The 16,746-nt window shown below is 36.9% G+C and overlaps 1 protein-coding gene across 6 annotated transcripts in view; it reads left to right on the plus strand.

Moving 5' to 3' along the window:
* Positions 1-15,318, plus strand: part of mia2 (MIA SH3 domain ER export factor 2) — a 66,366-nt gene extending 51,048 nt beyond the window's left edge. For 2 of the 6 annotated variants that reach the window (XM_072568864.1, XM_072568869.1), the window contains exons 19-28: positions 495-596; positions 678-738; positions 2,298-2,333; positions 3,230-3,297; positions 7,003-7,115; positions 7,998-8,126; positions 8,372-8,515; positions 9,809-9,894; positions 10,102-10,330; positions 15,089-15,318. In XM_072568864.1, coding sequence (XP_072424965.1) covers positions 495-596; positions 678-738; positions 2,298-2,333; positions 3,230-3,297; positions 7,003-7,115; positions 7,998-8,126; positions 8,372-8,515; positions 9,809-9,894; positions 10,102-10,330; positions 15,089-15,246 — 1,126 coding nt within the window. In that variant the 3' untranslated portion in view covers positions 15,247-15,318. Of the gene's footprint in view, positions 1-494; positions 597-677; positions 739-2,297; positions 2,334-3,229; positions 3,298-7,002; positions 7,116-7,997; positions 8,127-8,371; positions 8,516-9,808; positions 9,895-10,101; positions 10,331-11,100; positions 11,219-15,088 lie in introns of those variants that run through there. The other 4 variants (XR_011960455.1, XM_072568865.1, XM_072568866.1 and 1 more) reach the window with 4 other exon arrangements.
* The last annotated feature ends 1,428 nt before the right edge of the window (positions 15,319-16,746 follow it).

A 16,746-nucleotide genomic window follows, 5' to 3' on the forward strand; every position in this document is an offset into this window, starting at 1 on the left:
TCAGCAACAATAGTTATGGCCTGATGTGAGTTGTTTCTTCATGTATGGTCAATTGAGGTGTGGAAAATAAGAAAATACTGATTAAAATGGAAGTTAGTCGAGTTATTCTTCAACAATTTATGTTTGAATTTTGTTTTCATAAGAATGCAAGTCCAGTTGTCATCAGTGCTTTCTAGCCCATTATAATTTAGGAGGCAGTATTCAATCTGTAAAGTTCTGTTTTTCATCTACTAAATATCCTGGTGGTTGCCTGGTTAGAGTTGATACTTAGAGAGACACCGTTTCCTTACACTTAATATAAACCCTTTCAGAAACTGAAAATCCCCAATGAAAATTCCTAAATCAATAAATTCCAAAATATTAATGCAGCTACTGATAGCACTAAGCCATCACCGTGAGGCATTTGTAATTGTTTTTATTCTTAAATGAACCAGTAGAAGGTTGTAAGGCTGTGAATAATTTCTCATGATTGTTCTGGGTTGCATTGTACATAGAAATCTGACATTAGAGGAGCATCAGCGTCTACAGAAGGAAGAGAAGCTTTCTGAAGTCGATGAAAAGATTAATCAAGCAACTGAGGAACTCAGTATTTATAGGTAACTGGCATTTTCAGTTGTTATTTAATACCTCATTTCGGTTTATTTCCAGTACCAATACAGTTCTTGCTTTCTTTTCAGGCAACGTGCTAAAGATCTTGAAGAAGAATTAGTTAAAACTATACAGTCGTATAAAAATCAAGTATGTAAATCAAAATTATTGATTAATTTTCACTAGTTTCAATATTTTTTTTAAAAAAAATCTTCAATAATGTACCACCATTAAGATCCCCTGCTTCTAAAGCCCTCAGCACATATTTAAAATTAATCCTATTCTGTATTCTTTATAATTCCAGTTCATCCAAAAGCCTGCTGGCTATATCGTATGTTGCACAAAGGGATAGATTCTTGGTTTGTGCCTTGGCTGCCTGTTGGTAGTCAAGCATTCGGGCTCATTAAAAACCATTAGGTCATTTGGAATAGTCCCTCAGATGGCAGGTGCCAGTTTAGGGAGTATTGCCAGGTACCAACATTCCAGATAAATCTTTAGACTCTTCCTGCAGTTGAAGAAAGAGTGCTTTCCCTCCATCCCCACAATGATAGTCTGGCTGGTAAAAGCCATTTTTAGATTAGATTACTTACAGTGTGGAAACAGGCCCTTCGGCCCAACAAGTCCACACCGCCCCGCCGAAGCGCAACCCACCCATACCCCTACATTTACTCCTTACCTAACACTACGGGCAATTTAGCGTGGCCAATTTACCTGACCTGCACATTTTTGTTTGGACTGTGGGAGGAAACCGGAGCAAATCCACGCAGACACGGGGAGAACGTGCAAACTCCACACAGTCAGTCGCCTGAGGCGGGAATTGAACCCGGGTCTCTGGCGCTGTGAGGCAGCAGTGCTAACCACTGTGCCACCGTGCTGCCCACTAAGATTTTTAAGATTTTTAAAGATTGGGAAGAAGTACTGTCGTTTTGAAGAGTCTCTGTTTTACTTCTATGGTCAACTGTTGTTCTATTCAAGCTGAAAAACCTGAGATAGTTCTCCATCTTTGAGAGCTGTAAGGTCAGTGAACCTCAGAGTTTTGGTGCATAAGTCCACACTGCACTTTGCAAGGTAGATGGTCCTGATGTTTGTTTCTCGTTCTTGCAAGGAATATTCAGCTCAAATCTCAGTTATCCATTACACTAACTGACTTGTTTAGTTCCTAATGTTTAAAGCCTGTTCTGGTTTTACAGTCTCTATAACTGTAACATTTTCTACCTCTAATTGAACTCTATTCCTCTAACTTTGGTCATGTGCATCCTTCTTCCACCACCCTCCTGACTCCACCTTCCATTCAACCCGTGCCTTCAGTCATTTTGTACCTATTCTGTATAATTTAGTTTCAGATTCTCTATGCCTGTCCTATTTTCCTCACACACACTTGACACACTTTAAACAACACATCCCTTCCCATTCCACGTAATACTCATTCTTTGGCTTGATATTGACTAACCTGATTACACTTCTGAGAGATATTTGAGATACTTTTTCTGTGTTTAAGGTGCTATATTAATGTGAACTATTGCATTAAAAATGTACATGATTTTCCCATTATCAAAAGCAAAGACATAATATTCAACGTTTTGCTTGTTAAATTGAAGTTTATGAAACATTATCTGTTAATGTTAATGGATATAATCATGTTGTCAGATAGGGCTTCTTCATTTTGTTGAACAGACTTCAATTAAACAATTTTTTGTTTGTGTTTACAGATTGTATCTCATGAGAAGAAAGCACATGATAATTGGGTGAGTTTTGGATGTAAGATGGCAGTACTGGTTATTTAAATTTCTGATGTATCAGTTTGTCTGATACAATTTAAGTATTTTGCATTGGTTGTAAGCTGACTTGTGACATCTTGGGTTTGTGAAAGATGTTAGATCAATGCAAATTTCTTTCTTCTTTTGTATTCCTTCCAGCTGTCACATTTTTTTTAGTCCTCCTTTTCTCCCAGCATTACCGTAACTGAATATATCAACATTTATCGTTTAATGTTCCTGTCCCAAACTTCTCAGAGTAGTTAGTAGCTATGTGTAGTAGATGTCTTTGTGCAGCACATTCCTGAAATTCCTTTCCTGTTTTACCATTCCCTTATAGAGGGAAAAACGGGTTAAATTAATCAACTGATCATTGGACAATTTATTCGTTTTGGGAAAATATTCAATTACCTGTAAGTGTACAAGTGAACTGAAATGGCTTTCATGACAGTCGATAGTCCCTTACTGTGGCTAAATCCAGATTTATTGAGTAAATTCAAATTCCACCAGTTGCCAAAATAGGATTTAAATCTGTGTTCCCAGACATTGGCCTGTGCCTTTAGATTATATTCCAGTGGCTTTACCATATGCTGTTGCCTCTGAGAATTACTATAGCTATTCTGTATCAAAGTGATTTCATCTATGACCCATTCTAGGAACCTAGTTACAAGATGTTCTATGATTTAATTTTGATTGCTACTATATAATATTTCTCATTAAAAGTATGAAATCATTGTTGGAAGTGACATGCTTGTGAAATTACTTAGCAGGCTTATCTGGGTTGGTCAGTGAGGCCAATATCCCAGTGGAATATAGAGAACTAATAAAGGCTAATATTTGCATTATCTGTACTTGGAACATTTTAGAATAAATACTTTTATTTGTAGCTGTCCGCTCGTGAAGCAGATCGAGAGCTTGGCAATATTAAGAGAGAGAACATTCACCTTCGACAAAAGTAAGTTGATATCTGTTCCAAAATATTTCAACATGATCCAAAATGAGTTTTTTTATTTGTATGTGATAACAATATTTTTCTAATGTTTATGAAGATTGCTATCTTAAGCTCAAAAATGAGATTTGTTTTGATAAATACATTTTTAGATGTTGCTGTTTTTTTAAAAAAAAATTAATATTGATTACTTCTGCAGGTACTTTCAATGTTATAACCCATATGGATACAAACAGATATCTTGTTTGAAAGTGAATTTGCAAAATAGGAAACAACTACAATATTTAAAAGTTTATTGGGTCCGAGATTACCTTCAGAGTTTATGGTTTTTCTCCTTTTTATTTTGGTGGGTGGAGGATATAGAAACTGATTCCATCAGTTAAAACATTTTTCCCCGAAACCTTTAGATCTATGAAAATGTATCTCCAAATTCTCTTTCCTAAGTCGGTTCTACTTCAGAAAACGAAATTGTAGTTCCAGGATTTTTCCTGCAGGCTTCTGAACCTAGCAGTCAGCTGAAATTGGGTCAGAAGCTTGCACTGAAGAGGAAATGACCACCTGAGTGGTTGCCCTGAGGATAATTACACTTAGTGGCCAGTTGCTGGGCTCACTGACCAATGAAAGACCGGGGTCAGGCCTGTGAAACTGAAGGGCTATTGAGAGGTCCTTTGGCTTGAAAGGAACTGCAGGCTACATTGGAGGCAAATAAGGAAGTGAGCACTTGAAAATGGAGCTGCGCTCTCTACAACTACTTTAAATTTAAAGTTTTTGCAGCCAGGTAATCACAGAGGTGCAGGGCAGTCTGAGCTGCTGTATTATAGACAGAGAACCCCTTTACCTACCACTAGGTGACTGAATCCAAGTGGTTCAACTGACCCTCGTCACCTGCAGAAACCTGAAGGCAAACTTGAAAAGAAAATAGTTTGATCACATTATACTTGGTTGAAAGCTGTATTTTGCCAGTTATTTTGAAGAGAGAAATATAGATTTTGGATTTTTTTGCATAATCCTAAATATTGAAAACATTTGTATATTCATTCATCCCTTTTTGCAGTATTGATGTACGGACATGATGCAGTGTTCATTCTTTTCCTGGCTGTGGGTCACATTGCTGCAGATTGTATTGCATTACTTATATTCTGGATTAGTGGTGCTGGAAGAGCACAGCAGTTCAGGCAGCATCCAAGTGCTGCTCCTTGGATGCTGCCTGAACTGCTGTGCTCTTCCAGCACCACTAATCCAGAATCTGGTTTCCAGCATCTGCAGTCATTGTTTTTACCTCTTGCATTACTTATAGCTGACCATATACTTGAAAAATCCTTAAATAATATATTGCCAGAAAAAGCTGATCTGCACAAAGTGTTTGCTCCCATATTGCCGTAACAACGACTATCATAAACATTGGATACATTTACTTCCTGACGGTTAAATAGGAGATCTGTTCTTGTAACAAACAAAGGAAAATGTTCCCAGTTTTTGGTGACTTCTCACACAGCAAGTTACTAAGTAAAATTCAGGTGCATGCGATTGAGAATTAGTTGACAGACAGAAAGTAGGAATAAAAAGATCATTCTTAGAATGTTACTATTGGGGTACCACAACTGTTCACAATCTGATTTGGATGTGGGGATCAATTGTAATATTTCCAGATTTCCTGATGACACCAAACGGGAGGGAATGAAAGATTTGAAGCGGATGCAAAGGGGCCTCAAGAGGACTTGGACAGGCTAAGCGAATAGACTAGAACATGGCAGATGGAATATAATCTAGAGAAGTATGAAGTTATTCACTTGATAGAGAACACAAAGAATATTTCTTAAATGGTAAGAGTTTGGGAAGTGCTATGTCCAAAGGGAGCTGAATGTCTTTGTCCGTAAATCACTAAAAGCTAGCAGGCAGGTGTAGCAAGTAATAGGAATGCAATCTGTATGTTTCCATTCATTTCAGGGGATTTAATTACAGATTTAAACAACATACACTTGTTGCAGTGTATTGAGCTTGGTAAGACCTCACCTGGAATATTGTGTGGGGCTTTGAACTCCTTATTCAATAGCTTGACTGGTGAATCTAGAACAGGCAATGTAATGTCAAGTTAACAGCCAGGCTCTTTAAGACAGATAAGGAATGTCTTCACTCAAAGTAGTGAATTTTTAGAATTCTTTACCACAAGAGGGCTGTGAAAGCAAAATCATTGGGCATATTCAAATCAGAAACTGATAGGTGTCTGGAGACTAAAGACATTAAGAGATATAGCGATAATGTGGGAAAGTGGAAATTAAAGACCTGCCTTGACCTAATTGAAAGGTAATGCTGGCTGAATGGACTATTCATTTTCTTGTGTTCTAAAAGTAGTACTTTGAGATAACCTCCTGACCCCCCACCTCCCAATAGTTAATGCAGAAATGTGACCCAACTGATCTATGTAAGAATAAATGCTCTGCACAAGCATCTTCCCATCTTACCCTGATATACTAGTAACAGTATGTGTTCCTTAGATTCTTTTCCACTTTGTATTTAGCTAGCCCACCTTTTAATATATTTGTTATTGATTTCCACGTGGTAACAAGTTCCACATTATCACCACTCTAATTTTATTAGTAACTAATTTATATTTATGAATCCTAAATTTGCACTTCTCTGTCTTGTCTAATTCCATTGTAATTTTAAAGATTTCTATTACGTCACCAGTCTGCCGCCTTTATGCAAGTGAAGAGGGACTCTGCCTTTTCAAAGTTAAAAATCACACAACATCGGGTTATAGTCTTGCAGGTTTATGAGGATGTATTAGCTTTTGGAGCACTGCTCACTGGTGGGGCAGGATTATAAGATACAGAATTTAAAGCAAAAGATCACAGTGTCATGCAACTGATACATTATATTGCACAAATCTAGATTGCTGTTAAGATTTTCATTTTTTAGAATGGGTTGCAGGTTTTGATTCATTTAGTATGTAAATCCCAGAACTTCTTTCAAGTCCCATTCCCGAGATAACTTAAGGTTTAATTAAAAAAAAGACATCTGAGCTCAGACAATGCATTAGAGATGTGACGTTAGAATCTGTCTGAGCTCTGCTGCGAAAGCTAGTACATCCAAATAAACCTGTTGGACTATAACCTGGTGTTTTGTGATTTTTAACTTTCTCCAGTCCAACACCAGCACCTCCTCATCGTGCCTGCCTGTTCAATCATTTCTGATCATGATTCCGTCCAATTTAGTTTCATCCTTGTGATTCTTTTGTACTTACAACCTGCCAAGGGAAAGTCCTTCAGAAAACGTTATTACAGATTCTAGAATATAAAACATGGTCGTCAAATGGTGATTAGTATTGCTTGCAACTCAGTGGAAATTAGTGCAGGATCTAAAACACTTCATTGGGGTCTGCATTTAATCTCTACAATCCTCTTGATGGTCTAATAGTAAAAATGATTTGGAGCTCGTGCTTCCAAATAAATCTGTTGGACTATAGCCTGGTGTTGTGTGATCTTTTAACTTAGTAAAAGTGATGAATGGATGTATATAGAAAAGAATAGATTTTACATTAGAATAAAAAGTTATCCCATAGGGTCTTGTCTTAGCTCTGGACCAGAAGGTCCAGGTTCAAGACCCAATTATCACAGAGGTATGTGGGACATGTTAAGACAAGTTGATTCAAATAACTAAAAGTCTATCGTTGTGCCAGCTTTAGATGTAAAGTATGTCTTCATTTTACAGGATAACTGAAGCGGAATTCAAAATGGACATAGCAATGAAAGGTCCACTTGTCAATGATACGTCTGGAAGACCAGCATTATTAAGTTCTTCAACACTTGTCCCACCATACAGAGGTACCTTTTAACATTATTTTTCAGGACTTGTGAACATTACAAATTAGGAGAAGTTCAAAGCTGATCTAAATGTGGTCTCAACTCCACTTTCCTACATTCCAATAATACATAAGTCATTACTCATACTCTGCCGTTTAAAAATATTCAACAGCCCTGACTCCACTACTCTCAGAAGGGAAATAAAAGTTTTATGACGTTCTGAGAGAAAAATATTTTTGTATCCCTCAAATCAGCTGTAACCTACACGTCCCAACACAAACACAGATGTTAGTGTGAGGGAAAAGGAGATTGTGTATGTGCAGGAGTGGGTGTATGAGATAGAAGAGAGTGACTGACTAGGGAAGGGCACAAGGGAGAGGGATGCGAGGGTAGACAGAAGAGTGATGAGTGTGCGTGAGGGATCAGAATATAGGTGTTAGGGGGAAGGGCAAATCTGGTTGAGTTGAGCAAGAACAGGGACAAAAGAGGGGCAAGAGTGCAAGAGAGTCTCTCAGCAAATAATGAGTTTAGCTGATAGATGGCGAGTATGAGAGTGCATTGATGTGATAGAGGGTATGGGAGGCAAGGCCACTGACTACTGTTGATTTATTCAGATTGTTGATTGACAAGTGTGTCAAAGTGTACTGAAGGTAGACAGAAAAATGGACTTGAAGCCTCAATCAGATAAGCCAGTCTTTGAGCAGAGTAAGCTCAAATGGCTGAATGGCCTCTGCTGCTACTAATTTGTACATTCTTCTGATGTATATTCAAGAGACTTCACATCTGTGACTTAGTTTATTTATTACACTTTTTGATTTGTCTATGTCTTAATTAAAACCAGAACTCTCTTAATTTCATGAATGGAAATTAGCGGTGTTTAGTACTTTGCGTATTGCATTGCAGGAAGTTCTCCGTATGGTTCTTCTCCAGTGGGTCGACCTGGCTCTGATTCCGTGGGCTTTCTGTCACCTCCATTGATAGATGGACCCTTAAGGTTTTCACCTTTGTTTCCTGGAAGACCAGATTTCAAAAGTAATATTATCCATCATAATAGTATTGAGCACTCCAATTGTCATTTTTGTTTAGCTTTCTGAATAGTAAAGTAAACATACAAGTGCTCTCGTGAGCAACAATATGTGTAAAGAAATTGTTTTGGAATGCAAATTAATTTACAAGATGCAATTCTATAGTGTGTACAGTGTTTATTTGTTAAGAATTATTAGCCACAATATCTAAAATGTATTCTAATTCGTTTTAGTGTATCTTTTTGTCTATAGCACAAGGTCCATCAGTCCATGCCTCAAATGAAAATGCAGATTCAGTCTCTGACCAATTGTCTGATCACCATGGTCCGCAGTCAGATAGTGGTTCGCTGTCCCCTGTGTGGGAAAGAGAACAGAAGTTCTTGGAGACACCATCAGGTATATAAGGATCTTTATAAAGAATTTTTGTCTTATAATCAATCTAATCTGTGTAATATCAGGCATCAAACAAGGGATATATATATATTCTGGAAGTATATGTGAACCAGTAGAATTACACATTTACATTTATCTATTCTAGTTATAAAATAATACTGAAGCTATCATTTTAGTATAACACAAATGAATTGAGGAAATAAACTAAGTTATAAACCAACTTGAGAAATTTGTGGGAAGAAAATATATTTATGATTGAAATCGATCAAAATCCAAAAACTCTCCATCATTAATACTTCTAAAATTTAAATTTAAATAGGCCTAAACAATTACTTTTGACAAACTTATTCTTAACAGTGAAATAAAAACAGAGTACGGTGGATGCTTGAGATTTGAAATAAGAATTGACAGTGCTGGAGAAACTCAGCACGTCTGGCAGCACCTGTGGAGACAGAAACTGAGTTAACATTTCGAATCGACGTGACATTTCTGACTTTTTACAACTTCTTTGTATTGGACTTGCAATGTTAACTTTTTGTGTTTCTCTCTCTGTAAATGTTGCAAGATCTGAGTTTCTCTAGCATTTTCTGTTTTTATTTCAGATTTCCAATATCAGTAATATTTTGCTTTTATTTAAATCCAATTTTCATTCCCCAATGAGAAGTATTAGAGCAAACTGGCTGAAAAATGCAGGCATTACAAAGTCTAAATAACAGTGAAAGAAGATGTACTTTAATGTTTAAACCATATCATAAATTTATTAGTTAAATTTTTAAAATGTAAAGTACTAAATCTAATTCTGGTATTTGTGCACTCATTTAATTTCTAAATTTAATCTTTGTGTTCCATTCGTTCATCTTGGGAAGAAGATAATCATATTTTATCGGGTTTTTAAATTATTTTCTAAACCTTTCCTATTTGGCAAGGTTAGTTGGTTCACTCCTTTTATCATTTCACTAATCCCTTAAAAGTTAAATGCAAGGTTAAGTTCTTTCAATCAGTCACATGGCAGTCTTGCTTTGATCATTTCACATCATGTTTTATCAAAGTTGGTGGGTAATCATAACTATTGTACTGCTACAACAGGGTGCTGAATGTACTTTCTATCCTCTCCATATGTATGGTGTGTATTGTGTAGTGTTTGCAATTTGCTAATTTCTCTTGGTACTAAAGAGAAATAAATTAGTCACAGGAAAGTGTAGAAAATCGATGAGGATACCATTGCATTTGTAATTGTCCTGATATGATAAAACTTAAATTTATAGTAAAGTTATTTATAAATTTTGATTTGAACAGGTGAATGCTCAACGCTGGAAAGTAGCATGGAAATTTCAAATTCCGCTCCAGGGAATCAGACACAAGTCCATGCAAGTCTACTTCATGTATTATTACTGTCTTACTTTTTATGCTCTTCTCTCCCCACTGCCTCTTACCTTTTAAATGTCACCAAGAACACAAACCATATATCCAACTGAGAAAATCCCACAACTTCCAACAAGCTTTGTATTTTTGACTTGATTACACAGCTCATTTTATTTCATTTTTAGACTTATTATTACAGATTAAATAAAGTGTGATCTTTTCTGCAGGGCACATCAAGTATATCTATAAACCAAACCATACCTACTCAACCTGACTTTGGAGTTAGACCTGGTTTTGCAGCTGCTTCTGCTAAGCAAATACCTTCCCTGCCTTTTGATCCACGAGGTCACTTCCTGCCCAGGGGAATTCCACTTCGTCCACGTGGCGGAATCTATGGTCTTCCAGAACGCATCCCCCTAAGAGCTTTTGGTTTACCACCTCATCCTGCCATGGGAAGTAAGTATACTCATCTATTTATCCATTTGGTGATGTATAAAATAAGATTATTTGTAAAAATTCATCTCATGTGCTGAAAAATCATCTAAAAAGCAGATGAACTATCTTTAGATGATTGTATTAATTTTATTTAAGTGGGACTAGTTTGGTTTTGGAACATGGTTGGCGTTAACTAGTTGGACCGAAAGGTCTGTTTGACTCTATGACTCTAACCATCTTCTGTAGGTGAGGCTTGAATGGCAGAACAAACTCCATTATAGCCAAGACACATTTCCCCCTGTACCTACAGAAATTTATGATCCCGAGCCTCCAGATAAAGTTTGTTAATCCACGATTTACTCATGCTTTCCTGCAACAGATAATTGGGCCTTCGTCTAAACTCCAGAGGCGAGGTAAAGTAATTGCCCTTGTCAACATGGTAATAGTTAACCTGAGTGCATCATCAAGGATCCTCAGAAAAAGAAGATGATTGTGCTTGTTAGAGCTCAATTATCCTATTTCCAGGACGTGACTGCTGAGTTTGTCAGGGTACAGTCCTAAGACAAACTATCTTTGCTTCATCAATGATCTTCCCTCAATCTATAAAGTCAGAAGTAGAAATGTTCTCTAATGATGGCAAGCTTTTCAGCACTGTCTGTGTCCATCTGCAATAAGACCTGGACAACATTCAGGCTTAAGCTGTTAAACATCAAGCAACATTCATGCCACAACTGCCAAGCAAAGACCGTCACTAGCAATAGAGAATCTAACTGTCTCTCCTTACCATTCAGTGACATTATCATTGCTGAATCCCCCACCATCTATATCCTGCGGATTATCATTGACCAGAAGTTGAACTGCACTAACCATATAAATACTGTGGCTACAACAGCACATCAGGATTCTAAGGTGTGTAACTCAGTTCCTGATTCCCCAAAATCTGTTTGCCATATATAAAGGCACAAGTTAAGAGAATGATGGAATATTCCCTATTTTCCTGGATGAGTGTGTTTCCAACAACACTGAAAGCTTGCTTGATTGGTACCCTATTAACTACCTTAAACATTCATTCCTTCTACCACTGATACTCAGTAGCGATAATGTGTAATTCCAGGCTCTTTCAACAGCAGCTTCCAAAACCCATGACCTTTACCATGTAGAAGAATAAGTGTAGGCAATGCATAGGAGTAACATATAAGTTCCTTTTCAAATTACACACCATCCTGACATGGAACAAATCACCATCCAATCACTGTCGCTCAGTCAAAATCCTAGAACTCCCCCTCTAACAGCACTGTGGATTTTTCTAAATGTCACAGACTTTAAAACGAGCTCACCATCCCCTTCTCCAAAACAGTTGAAGAGAAGAAAAAATATACTGGCCTAGTTAATAATGCCAGAACATATAAGGAATCAAATTAAAACCTGTAGAACACAGATTCTGTGTTCACAAAATAAATGGGATTCTGTGTCAAATTTCTAAAGACTTATTGGGTGCTTCATTAGAGGACTGCCTTCCAACGTTGGCAGTTGGACCTGTTATTGGAATCATAGAATCACTACAGTGTGGAAACAGGCCTTTTGGTCCAACAAGTCCACATCGACCCTCCGAAGAGTAACCTACCCATCCCTGAACACTATGGGCAATTTAACACTGCCAATTCACCTAACCCCCACATATTTGGACAGTGGGAAGAAGTCGAAGCACCCAGAGGAAGCACACACAGGCATGGGAAGATTTTGTTTATGGATCAAAAGGTGTGTAAGGATCCTAGGGACAAATTAAAGGCAATCCAACAAAAATGGAGAATTGCATACGGGAACTATTTCCTGAATGGAGCAAATTGCTAAAATCTAGAGTATTGTAACTTTGTTTATCAAAACTAAATTCAGTAAGTGCTGCTATTAATTTAAATTGCAATCAAGTTGAACATATTGTGAGAGCAAAATGGCCCACTTTATCTACCCTGGCCATGAATTTCAGCTGACCGTCTAGGACCTGACCTAATTGGCTGTTGTAAAATTTAGCATTGCTTGTTGATTTTCTGGACCACTATGATCATCATCCTTGGGCATGTCACTACAGCCAACGTGGATCTAAAGCTACATATTTTGAGGCTTTCGATGTTGGAATTGTCTTTGCCCAAAAATTTTTATTGGAATTTATTAATTATAGTTTAACTCTTGTGTTGCCCATGTACATTTGGGCAATTTGAATAAAATATATATTCTGTTGGGATGCTGATCCCTTTTAAGATCTATAGCTTTTTTGCAAGGTGAATTGTTTTTAAAATTAAAAAAAATCAGCCTATAACTTTCAGCAAGTTATTATATGACCAAACTACCTCCTGAGATAAACAATAAGTTCGTGGGGGGAGTGTGGCGGTGGCAATGGCAATGTCATACAGAGATTAATTATAAAGATTGTGATTATAGTTCTGTTTCAAGCAGGAATTAAGTTCTAGCTGCAGAAACTAATAATATTTCTGAGGGGACAGAACTAAGCTGGAATGCAACGAAACCCACTCTGGAGATGGAGCGTCCATTGACATGAGGTGCTCAAGGGACGCTGGAGAGTGTTGATTAGCTGAAAGCTAGTGGAAGGAGTCCAATAAAGCTCATACCCTGGAGGACAGGAGGAATGCTGAAAGTTCCTGAGTGCTATAGCATTTTAGTCTCAGAAGTAAAGGAACTTTCAAGAACTTGATAAGTAACCACATAGACTGTGGGGAAATAATTAGGCTAAAGTTGAGGTTGTGTTGAGAATTTGTGTAAAATTTATATGTGTAAAATATAAGCCTATTTTACATGTTTCTTATACAATACATAATTCATTTGTTTTGAAATGTGGAACTTGCTGGCTTCATTCCATTAGTAAATACTTGACGTTTTTCAGATTCCCAAGTGCACAACATTCCTGGTCTCAACTAAGGTGCTAGCATTCTATCAGGCCTTGAACTGTACTGGGCCTTCCAGAGAATATCTTCTAAATAAGCCAAGCTGTTTTTGACAATGTTTTTTGGTCATCTTGATAAGAAGTGGTATACAACCTGTATGGAAAGTTGTTAAATGTTCAGGATAATTTTTATTGCCTCTTTTATACTTTTTTTTTTCCCCCAGAACATAAGGAATCTAGTGAGCAGGTGCATTTCATTTATGGATTTAGTACACATGTGAACATTGTGCAAGCTTTAAGGGAGTGTTTTGCTTTGAGAAAGGGGTTTCTCCAGTTCTTCACTAGGTCTAGGGTGTGAAGGACTTTCCATTTGGACTCAATATTTCGATATAGCAAGCACTATTTTAATAAGCTTCTGCTTCTCTGCCACAATAACTTACCTCAATTGCATCTTGTTAATCAGTTTGCAGGTGACACCAAATTGGTGGTATAGTGAGGAAATTTATCTCAGAATATGTGACCCTGATCAAATGGGCCAAGGAGTTTATTTCAAATAAATGTGAGGTGTTGCATTTTGTTAATTGTAGGGCCTTGGGGAGTGTTGCCAAACAAAAGAGGTTTAGCAGTCCAGGTGCACAGTTCCTTGAAAGTGGAGCTGCCTTCTTCATAACCCTGTTTAGTGGTGTTTGACATGCTTGCCTTCTTGGTCAGTACATTAAGTGTAGAAGTTGGGATGCAGTGTTGCAGCTGTATAGGACACTTGTGAGGTCACAACACAATATTCTTAAAGTTCTGGTCTCCCTGCTATTGGAAAGATGTTGTTTAAAATTGAAATGGTTCAGAAAAGATTTACAAGGATGTTACCAGAATTGGAGAGTTTGAGGTATAGGAAGAGGCTCAATAGGCTGGGGCTTTTTTACCCCTGGAGTATAAGAGGCTGAAGGGGTGACCTTAAGAGGTTTATAAAATCACAAGGGGAATGAATAGGGTGAAGAGCCAGTCTTTTTCACAGGATAGAGGAATCCAGAACTGGAGGGTAGAAGTTTAATGTGAGACTAGAAAGATTTTAAAAGGGACCTGAAAGGCAAGTTTTTCAGGGTGGCATGTGTATGAGGGTACAATTACAAAATATAAAACATTTTTAAAAACATCTGAATAGGGACATGAGCCAAATAATTTTGGATATCTGATCAGCACAGACTTGTTGGACTGATAAATTGATTGAAACACTCAACTGTTTTAGTCAAGGGTTGGATCAGCAAAAGTGAAAAATTGAGGTATGATGACTAACATTAATATCTGGGAGTAGTTACTGAAATCTCTTGATTGCATTTGTGTTGTAGGGTATTCAATCACACTACTCATGTTGAACAAGCTTTATTTTGGACTGTCAAGTTATGTTAGCCTGTGTAAAGTTTTTTTGTCCAAGAAACTATAAAATACTGTGGCTTTGTTCTCTTAGGCAGTGAAATACAGGGGACTTACTAATTTCTCAAAGGATAGCACCCTATTAACTACTTTGATTACAGGCTCGACCTGCCTATTGATTTGGACTCATACTAGAACATTTCTCTGCACCTTAAAATTGTCATTTAAGTTGACTTTTTTGACCTTGTTCTTTTTTGCCAAGTGAACAACTTTATATTTTCCTACATTGCACTCAACTTGTACCTACCTGCAAATTTTGCTACTTGTGGTTTTGCTCCCTATTGTTGTAATATTTCAATCAAAATCTATTAATATCCTGGAAATTAAATAGAAAAGATCATCCTGGAGGTTGAATGTTCAACTTTCCTAATTGGTCATTGAAAGCAATAACAAGTTAACTAGGTGAATAAAATGCTGCACTAATTGAGAATAACTTATCTGTACTTTTGTTTTAGTGAGAGATCCAGTACAGGCAGGAGTAAACCATCTCCCACTGCCTCAGCCTACATTTCTTCCTCCAAGACAACTTCTAGATGTACCAAGTGGTCTTCTCCCATCTCGACAGCCTGTACCCAAGTTTTCTGCACCAGAACACCCGTCACAAGAAAAATGAATTGGGTGAGGGGAATAAAAACCTCTAGCCATGTTGAGTCAAATGTACATTAAAGATGTGAATTATAAATAACTTTAATTGGTTAATATTTAATATGGACTTTCCAATTTGGAATAAAGGCACATTCTGACAGAAGTGCTGTTTACAAGTTGCACATCTCAGGAGACTTCATGAAATTTTAAACTTTTACTGTGCACTTAGCTTGCCATTGTACAGTAGTTTACCATGCATTATTAACAGCATTGTATGCTGTAGTTGTGTGGAATTTGTAAGTGCTGATTTTTTTAAAGCAACAGTATTTGAAGTGCAAGAGATCTTAACCAGAAAATACCATCTGTTGAAGAGTGGTGCTGTGCTTAGTTCCACTGATGTAAATGCAGATTTATACTCTTAATATAAGACGGAATGTTTGAAGAACATTTAGAATATAAAAGTTTATTGTAAAATACTGAAAATAAGACAAGTGCTTGATTTAAACAACTTTTTAGGTGTAATTTTTTTTCATACAGACATCTATACATTGGAATGAAGGTAATCAGTTATGGGATTTTACAACTTTGACTAGTTCTACAAATCACCTTTATTCTGCTTGAACTTGTTTGACATTTCAAATCTACTTCACATTGAATGAAAATTAGTCACTTACTACAGTTTAATTATCTAAAGCCAACTCCGGTATTCCTAGACAAATTATAGCTAGTTTCCATCATAGCCATTTGAAGCACTTTCAACTATTGATAGTTTGTTGAATGGCAAATAATGAAATATTCTTTTTAAAGGTGATTTTTCACATCCTAGGAATAAAATATATAGGTTCTTGTGGCATAGTAGAGTATCTACCTCTAGGTAGAAGTCCCACCTACCACCAGAAGTGAGTCATAGACTGACCAAGTGAAGTCAAATAACTATAGGCAACACTGAAGAAACTCACCCTTGTGCCATTTCTGGAGGTCAAAATTTATATGCATGTATCACATCTTTGCACTGGGAGTGTCAGTGCAGGACATCAAATAGATTAAAAGTCAATTGTAAAGAGTGAAATAGAAAAAGCAAATTGTTTAATCATTTTGTAGTTAGATTAGTGCTATTTTCTTTATTGCCAATTCCAAAGATCACTTGTTTAAAACTCAATGATATTGATTGATAGACTAAAGGGCTAACAATGTTAAAAACCCAATCTGAAATGGGTGGTGGAGAAACAGTAAGCATTGCTTCAAGTCAGTCTTTGTAACCTTTAAATCAATGTGCTATCCCACCTAGTTCTACTCAAGTCAGGTGGGAATATAGAGTTCAATAATGGCCTGAAAATGTCTGCTGAACAAAACCATGTGGAGAGGGAAGAATAACTGTTGGCTAAACCCTACAAGTTCATCCAACAGAAGCCAAAAAAATGTTCAAAAGCAAAAACAATTCTCCACCCCCAGACTAAGACCTTAAATCTGCTTCAGTAGAAAGCATTGAAAGTTACTTGTTAAACACCGATGCAATAGGTTAGATAAG

This window comes from Chiloscyllium punctatum, chromosome 4 (genome assembly GCF_047496795.1).
Source record: "Chiloscyllium punctatum isolate Juve2018m chromosome 4, sChiPun1.3, whole genome shotgun sequence".
NCBI lineage: Eukaryota > Metazoa > Chordata > Chondrichthyes > Orectolobiformes > Hemiscylliidae > Chiloscyllium > Chiloscyllium punctatum.